The 9,532-nt window shown below is 36.4% G+C and overlaps 1 protein-coding gene across 3 annotated transcripts in view; it reads left to right on the top strand.

Moving 5' to 3' along the window:
- The first annotated feature begins 296 nt into the window (after positions 1 to 296).
- Positions 297 to 9,532, top strand: part of LOC131027203 (RNA polymerase sigma factor sigA) — a 66,716-nt gene continuing 57,480 nt past the window's right edge. For 2 of the 3 annotated variants that reach the window (XM_057957204.2, XM_057957203.2), the window contains exons 1-4: positions 600 to 704; positions 1,029 to 1,544; positions 2,299 to 2,497; positions 2,624 to 2,716. In XM_057957204.2, coding sequence (XP_057813187.2) covers positions 688 to 704; positions 1,029 to 1,544; positions 2,299 to 2,497; positions 2,624 to 2,716 — 825 coding nt within the window. In that variant the 5' untranslated portion in view covers positions 600 to 687. Of the gene's footprint in view, positions 705 to 1,028; positions 1,545 to 2,298; positions 2,498 to 2,623; positions 2,717 to 9,532 lie in introns of all 3 variants that reach the window. The other variant, XM_057957205.2, reaches the window with a different exon arrangement.

Genomic DNA, 9,532 nt, shown 5'->3' with positions numbered 1-9,532 from the left:
ACTTGTAACAAAATATTTGCCAAAATACCCTCTAAAACTCAATGTAAATGAATGAATGAACGAATGAATGAAATAATTTTAATGATGTTCAGAGACCAAAGAACACAACATTAACACATTTTTCAAACTCCTTTTAATATCGACCCTACCATTTTATGAGGACCATGCCTACCTAAATAAGTCATTCACATTGTCCATCAATATTATTATCTTATATGCAGCACATTAAGGAAATCCAATTAATGTCATAAAGAGGGTGGTGATGGCCGTTCGAGGGGAGGTAAGAGAGGTTCACCTAACACACTCCTCCAAAGATGTAAAACAGATTAGACGGAGACGTCAACGATGCGCAATGGAGCTTTAAGAATTGCCGCCTTTTCGCCAGTGTATGTGAATGCGGTGCACAAATTTGATATACGTGTTGGTTGCCTACTATGCTCATCAGCATGCCAGAATTGGTTACGCTGCTACCCCAATTTGGCTTGAATTTTGTCTCATTCATGCCATCATCGCACATGATTCTCAGTGATTAACATTCAAACGCGTTTCGCACCCCCTCAATTTGGCTAGCTTTTCATGCTGTAAAATCGATTACATTGATGGCAGGTAAGCCCACTAAATGTTAACTCCATTAATTACTCTCTTACGTTATTGGAATCAATCAGGAACTGAACTTGGTTTCTGGAGATGTTTAGCTATGATGGGTAAAATGGTTTCTTTCTTCTTCAAATTTTGAATATTTAGTCTGTTTATATTCAAATGTCCAATTTGATTTTGTCATGTCTCTGAGTTTCACCGGAGGAAGTCCAATTTCGGTGAATTACAAAATTGTATTAGTTTTTTGTTGATTCTTGAAATAAAATTGGATTTAACCGTGCACCCCATCTCCGTCTCCGTAAGAATTTCTGTTTATTTCAGCTTTATGATTCAATTTTTAAAGATTACCCTGCAAACGATAAATTGCATTGCTATACGAAAGGATTTTTTTTTGAACTGGGGAGTTTGAAAGTGAAACTCATGATTCGCAGCTTATATTATGCATTTGCTACGAGGAGTGAAACAAAAGGCGAGGAACGACCAATGACAGCCACTACAGCCATGTGTTTATCCAGTTTAATTGATCCAAATTCAAAGATTAGCATCATGGTTCAAAAAAATACCATCCGTGCCCAAAGGCCTAAGGTTTATAATGCATTACAAACAGTGCAAGCACCATGTAAGGTGGAAAATCCTCAATGCACTGCTGAAATAGCTGGAATAAGTCCTGGAAACTCTCTTGAAGCCTTTCAAGTTATTCGTTCCGGGAACCCTTCTGCTCGACGCCGCCGACTCAGTATGTCTAGACAGAAATATGGAGATAGAAAGATGTATCCAGTGCCAAATAGATTGAGGCAATCTGCCTGTGTTGAAGCACATGGTTTGCAACATTGCATGTCAGAATATGTGAATGACGGTCATAATCAAGGATTGCTTAGTCATGAACAGGTCATTTACTTCGCCAAGAAAATCAGAGTTGGAGTTCTATTGGAGGACTGCAAAAAGAGGTGCAGATTTTTAATGTTTAATTTACATTTTCAATATCATAATAACATTGTTCTGCACTCATAAGCTCAAAACATGATGCCAAGACTCAAAATCAATGATATGTAGGGAAGAACTGATTCTAGGCCATTGTTGAATTTCCATCTCAATCATTTATCCTGCAAATTGAATCTTTCAAGAATGCAGTGTTGCTTTTGAGCCTTTGATTCTCTTTGTCAGAGTATTCTATTCTGCTTGTGACGAATGTCTGTCAAAATATTTTTATAGAAGCAAGAATATGCCTAGGTTCCTAAACCATTCAACACCTTCTAAGTGTGCATTCTAATTTCCTTCATGATGCATATTGTCTACATCTAAAAGTGTAAGCCTCATTTTTAAACAGAAAATAGATAAATTTGTCAGTTTCACATCTACATCCTTGTTTATTTTGGTATCAGATACCTTCCAGCTTGGAGTGGTTGCATATCCCATAATATAGAAGGTTAATTGGTTTTGATTATAATTTTTCATAATTAGAAATGTCATTGCTTTGATTTACCAAACTGAAAACAAGAATCTAGGACGTTATATAACATTTACTAGATTTCCTTTCAGTAGAAATGTTCATAAATCTTCCTGATAAGTTATGGGCAAAAGCACAGAGACAATACAAAGAAATGTTTAAATACAATCCCTGTGAAGGATTATTTATTATTATTATTTTTTATTGGAGTCTGTGAAGGATTGTTGATTGTGTTAAGTTCTGATTATTTCCAGGTTGCAGGAAAAATTAGGATATGAACCCTCATATATACAATGGGCTGCTTATACGAATCTCTCTCCAAAAGAGCTCAATGCAAGTCTCTTTGAATCAGCGAGAGCAATAGATAAATTGGTTAGGGTTAACACCCCTCTGGTGATTTCAGTTGCAAACAAGTACAAAAACATGGGTATTGATATCAAAGAATTGACTCAGGTACTGACTTTCAACCATGTAAAAAGGATTTCAAAATGAATATAGTGAATTCCAAAAGCCATTGCTAACAACTTTATTTTGGGAATAAATAATTTACACATTCTATCTCCGTATCTTATTTTTCAGGAAGGTGTGATTGGACTTGTCCGTGGCCTAAGAAAGTTCGATTACACTAAGGGAGTCAAGCTATCAACATTTGTGTATTGGTGGATTCGCCTGGTAATTTATTTACTCTTTACTCCCTCCTTACATATTATATAGGCTCATACGAATGTACTCTTTTAGCATTTGCTGTTACTTTCTAAACCCAACTTAATACTGAAGTTCTCTTTAGGCATTGATATTGACTCATGCTAGAACATATGCTAGAGCTTAGAAGTCTGTCCTTGTTGAAATTTTTATTCATTTGAACAAGAAAGGTTGATTTGGTAAGGGGTATGTGTTTTCTTTGGAGTGATATGCAACCTAAGACAGAGAGATTGTTTTGAAAACAATTTTTGCCCATGCTTGGCTAGGGAAAAATAGAATCGGGGAGGATAATTGGTAGGGAGATAGAAGAATACACAGATGTATGCACCAATGTCCAAACAATATATGAACAATATGACTACTTTATATTGATGTTCATTACATTTGACTGCTGTACTTTATTTATTAATTTGAATTATCAATCTATCTAAATTCTTAGAGTTCATAAATTAATCAATTTATCATCCTACAAGCAATCACATATGAGATTAGTAAGGAAACATGTTAGGGAGTGGCAGTAGACCAGTTCCCACAATGTAAGTAGACCACCCCAAGTTGGATGGACTTGAGGTCTTACCACTTGTGGACCAAGGGGTTGAATTGTCTTGATTAGATGTTCTACGCCCTTGGGCTTAGTTATGGTAAACAGTCTTTGAGTGTCCTAGCATGCTTTCCCCTCCAATCCCTAATATGGTTGGTTGTTGGAAGTGAAACTATAAAATGGATCCAAATAGGTGATGTTGTTTATCAGTTCATTAATGTTAATTACTTATAAGTTCAATAGCTATTATATGATTTAGTTATAGAATACTATTTGTAAACAAATTGTATTGTTGGAATTGTAACTTTTGGGGAAAAATCAGGTATACCCCAATAGGGGACTGTTAATTTTTATGTATCAGAATTAACAACTGCAGAGAAACACAGTAATCTCTCTGATATTACCTTTTATTATAAATAAACTGATTATTTATTCTTGTCCTCACAATATGTATATCTCAGCATATATATTGTACTCAGAATATATATATATATATATATATATATATATACAGCTTATATAATGCTATCGCAATCTTTATCTGATCATGCCTGGCACATTAATCACCCAGATTGCAATATATAATCACACTGATCTTCATGTAGCATAAACACGCAGAGGTCTACACGCACAGTTATATATATATATCTGCCCCAATAAATGTTATACTCACTGCTGTATGTTACCCGCACTGCTCTCTATTATGCACTTGATTATCATATACACACCCTCTATCTAGCCATTAATAATCCTGATCAAGGGTATATAAATATAAGTCATTGTCAATGAAATGACACGACTTTCAATTTGGAAGGAACATGACCATAACCTGAAGGTTGCGATTCTCTTAACAACCCATAAACATTATCGCATAGACTTAACAACTGGTTAAGATATGAGGGAAAATGTTTTTAGTAAGACAGCAATTAGTTAAACAAAGAGCTATTAACAGAAACATAATAGATAAAGAAAAGATGAAGTCGCTGATATAGGGCAGCGATCATAAATAAATAACTGTTAAATAGGACTGCGACAGTTACGAGAAAGATATCTCCTGTCGCTACAACATCAACACTCCCTCTTAGCTAGGGAGGTATCTTTCCATATACATACTTGTCATGGAGTCTCTCAACATGACATCCACAATGGCTACTCCCATTTGTGGAAAAGAGTTCATCATGGAGTCACTCAACGTGATGTCCATCATGGCTACTCCCATGTGTGGAAGGGAACAAGTGCACAAATGCCTATCACGGAGTCACTCAACGTGATGTCGTCATCGAGTCTCTCAACATGACGTCCACCATAGCTACTCCCAGAGGGTGGATAAACACAAGCACAAGAGAATCATCACGGAATCTCTCAACGTGATGTTGTCATGGAGTCACTCAACATGACATCCACCATGGCTACTCCGAGAGGGTGGAAAGAACCACATCTCAGTCTTCGAGATGGACAAGGGCTTTCACCTCAAATTTCTCCGTCTTAGAGAAAGATGCATTAACAAGGGCATTCACCTTAAATTTCTTCGTCTCAGAGAAAAATGCATTAACAAGGGCTTTCACCTCAAATTTCTCCGTCTCAAAGAAAAATGCATTAACAAGGGCTTTCACCTCAAATTTCTCCGTTGCAAAGAAAAAATGCTTTAATAACAGATAACACAAATTACTGATGCTTAGCCTCCCTCTCAGCAAGGGCTTCAAGTACTAGTATCAACCTTCTCGTCCAAAGCTGCCTCTGTTGGTTTGTTAGACTCCCTCTGAATGTTAATTCCTCTTCTTCGAAGAACCTGATCGATTTTAGAATAAGAAACCTTTTGAATCAACTTTAGAGCTTGGCTCCTTCTGAGATTTCCCCATGACAATTTCCGCAGTAGAAGCAAGTTGTGTAGGTCTTAATTTGCAATCTCGAGCAAAGTGACCATACTTGTCACACTTGAAACACTAAATGTGAGAGAAATCCTTCTTCTTTGGATCTGGGGCAAAATGTGATTCTCTGTCTCTATTCCTTTTTCTTCTTTTACCTCTTTCTCTAGAAGTATGTGTAGCAAGAACTTGATTTTCTACATCATGATGGTTTCACCCAACTCCTCTTGTTGCCAACTTGGACTCTTCTTGAATACAATCAGCTCGAGGATGATCATGTTGATTTTATACTTTCAGATTAATGCAAAATCTTAGAAATCAGAATTTAGTTTCTAATTAATTTGTTTGTTGTTAAATTTTAGAGATTTCTAGATCTAGGCATAGCATAGAAATGAACAAATAAGAACAAAACACAATTACCTTGGGAAAACTTCCTAGGAGGAAAAACCCAGCCAAAAAAGATCCTCAGATCTGATTATGGATTATATTCATATAACAGTTACAACAATTATCTCAAGTTCTTGAAGATGTCTGAAGTGTTTACACTTAGGGCTGATGGAATCAACAACATGTCTGCACTTTTATCTGCCCCTTAGACACACCAACCAACACTCAGACTCAAGCCCTATATCTGCACTCTTGATGTATCTTAGGTCTGCATTTATGCTTGAAACTGATCCGTAACCCTAGCACTTTAATTCTGGAACAACTTGGCCTCCTTTGTGACAGTATGAACTTGATGTTTGCTTCTTCAAATGGCAGGGATGATTCACATAAGTTCCTTCACCAATCTTTGCATTAATCAGATGTGTACTTCGCTTCATTTGGCATATATGAATTTCACATTATCAGCAGATATATATTTCACATAAGGATGCATGTGTTGTTTTTCTAATGGAGTGAAGATGCCATTTATTTATATGGAGTGCAAGAGACTAATTGAGTCGGCTTTTAACTTAATTGGTGGTTTTAATTATTAATATTTCCCTTTTATCGAAATGCCATGTTAGGATAGGGTTGGCCCTATTTGTGGGAGCACGCTACCTTGTATGTGGCGTGGGGTTTTATTATGTAGCATGGGGTTTAATGGAGTGCCGTGAGGTATAGGGCCCAGCCCTACACGTTGGAGAAAGGGGCTGGCCCCCTTGGGCGGATTCCAATATTGCCCAAGGCAATTGGAATCCGCCATTTCCCTAATTACAATCAACACTCCCTCTTAATTAGGGAGAAAGATAATCTTACAACCAGGTTACAAGATTAGGGCCCAACCCTAAGTAATGCATACAATGTTTAAATTGTAATCCGAACTTAGCTGTCAACTTCAAATACTCCTGAGGGAGGATCACAACAAGTAGCCACAAATAGTAGCCCATAGTATCCATCTTGTACTGCCTGTGGAGGGTGAAAAACTTTAACATGCACACTTGCAATTCATGAATATATACACAATTACTCATGCACATCATGGAGTCATTCCATGCCATCGATCACTCATATCCATCATTCATTTTCTTTACCTCAGTCTTCTCCCAAAGAAGAATGTGACATCATAATCTTCCATCTTGCACCCAAGCATAGAGTGGAGTTACATAATCATGGTTCTCCATAAGCATAAAATGAAAACATAGTCCTCCATCTTGCACACAAGCATAGAATGGAATCTAATAAACATAATCCTCCATCTTGCACACAAGCAAGGAATGGAATAACCATAATCAGAATATTGTAGTCTTCCATCTTGCACACAAGCATAGAATGGAACTACATAACAGTCTTCCAGCTCGCACACAAGCATAGACTGGATCCACCTTACATTGCCCACAGAGGGTGGAGACAATCTTTTCTACCATCTTACATTGCCCGCAGAGGATGGTAACAATTACTCTTCTCCCCGAGAATATTACACTACCACCTTACATTGCCCGTAGAGGGTGGTTGATACAACACAATGTATCACTGAGGTTGAGACTCCCTCTCAACCAAGGCGGTGTTCTCCACAACTCCAAGTCTATCTTTTGAAGTACTCAAGCTTCAAGAGACTTGGTGAGAAGATCTGCAACACAGGATTGTCCTGCCATAAAACACTGAATTGTCTGGTATCTCTATAGAACCCCGATAATAAATCAAAACAGCATAACAAGAAATTTGAGAAACCACATTGCTTCTCTTGATGCAACACTTGCAACAATTTATTTAGCTTCAGCAATACTCAATGCAATTGAGGACTGTCCCTGTAGGTCCAAGAGATCGCAGCGGGTGAATGCTTGAAGTGTTTTCCTTGTCCGTAACACTTTTTGACCAATCTGAACCTAAGTAGCTTCAACCCATAATCAATTGTGTCTTGCAAATATCAAAATATGCTTGGCTGCAACAATATGCTTGGCTGCAACAATATGCTTAGCTTTTGATTAGCTGAAGCACTCACCAATCAACCTGCCTCTATTCAGATGAATCTGCAAGATCATAGTTGGCTGCAGACATACTCAACTTCTTCAAGTTAGTTTCCATATAAGCTTACAATCCATAGTTCTAACATAACAATAGAAAACTTGACTTGGAATAATTTCATTAGATCCTTGCCATAATTCTAACCTAGAAGTAATGCATTTTAGGTTTAGATCTTCCATCTCAATTCTAAGCTAATTCTTTCTTATATTAAATCATGAGACTATCTTTATCAGTCAGAGTTAGGTCATCCACATAAGGAATCAGAATTAGCATTTCAAGTACTTTGAGGAATAGGTTAGAGTCTTTACAAAACCCTAGGCTTATCAAGTACTCTTTCATACCAAGAGTTTTATTTAAGATCATAGAGCTCCCTCTTAATCCTCAATATCACACTGATAGCCAGGCATCATAGATCATAAGTATTCATAAACAAGGATGAGAAATGCCAACTTCACCTTTTATGAGTTGGACCCATGGAGCAATTATGATCAGGACATATCCTCAACTTCTTCTAATTGAGTGTGAAGATCCTTATGCCTTATTTCAAAGCTCCCTTTGAAGCCACATTAATCCAAGCTTATGGATTTCAGATGTCAGTATGGCCTTGGCCCTCGACATACATCACCTATTATATGAGGTTATATAAAAATGACCTTGGGTGAGGATCACAACATTCATGATAAGTTAGATGCATCCTTTTAACAATATAACCATTGATACATAGAATGTTGAGACAATACTTATGTGACACAAATTAAAGGAGCCAGCCAGTAACACACAACTTTGAAAACTTGTACATCACCATACAGGTTATAACAAAAATCTAATTTTCATAAAGAAACTCACAAGGTTTAAGTCATGATCATTTTCTGCCTCACCAGGGTTTCCACAGATTTGAGAGTACATGCATACAACCATTAGTATGACCTAATAGAGTCTACAATTAGCTCACAAAAGTACGATAGTTATCAACTAGAATAATTCTAATTCAGCAATTGAGGATATAGTGTATATTATTAATTTCACACTTCATGATAGCAAATACTCAACTAAAGAGTCAGTTTTATGTAACTATTATAGAATCATTCAATTGATAGTCAAAACTCAATCAGATCATAGGTGAGGAAGTACTACTAGAATGTTTACAAGGAGAGTGAAGTATACTTACCAATGAAGATACTAACCAAGCAATGATAGTGAGAGCCTATACTTCCATGAATCAATAGCAATTAGTAAGCTGCAGTATATATAATCAAAATAATTCTGATAAAGGATTTCAGATCAAACCCCTAGACATCCAACAGCAAATACATCAAAGGAATTAATCTTCGGATCAAACATTGTGAAGAATAAATTCCTAGCTCACTTATTTATGACATTTATTTAATGAATACTTCATTTACTCAAGTAGCAGCGATACTTATGTAGCTGGCTTATTTTCCCTTACGCACATAGATAAAGACATACACAAATTAAACGAAGTTCAAAACAGAGAGGAAATATTCAAGTTCACAATGTCTTTACAAATATATGAAGTTCAACTTTTCTTCTTTGTTTTGATCTCACTCATTGGAACAATTAAGCACTAGATATTTAATGTGGGCATACATTCCATATTTAATTTTAGTATTTAATTGATTAGGCACGTACACAAAATTTCCCTTACTAGGCTTAGGCCTGTTTTAACCATAATTAATCTATTTCAAAATACTTATGACTTCAACTAAATTGATTAGAAAACAAAATCTATCTTAACATGAATCAAATTTGTGATATTCCATAGTTCAATTAGTTTATCATCCATAATTCTTAATGCAAGTGTCAACCTACGTTACCACTTCAGTTCTAAGGAAGAAGGGGATGACTATGTTACCAAAGCGTTTAGAGACCAAAATACAATAGGCTTCCTCAAGGTTTATGGTTCCAAGCCCT

This window comes from Cryptomeria japonica, chromosome 2 (genome assembly GCF_030272615.1).
Source record: "Cryptomeria japonica chromosome 2, Sugi_1.0, whole genome shotgun sequence".
Classification (NCBI taxonomy): Eukaryota; Viridiplantae; Streptophyta; class Pinopsida; order Cupressales; family Cupressaceae; genus Cryptomeria; species Cryptomeria japonica.
Note: the sequence above shows the minus strand (reverse complement) of the source record. Positions and strands in the feature narration are given on the sequence as shown.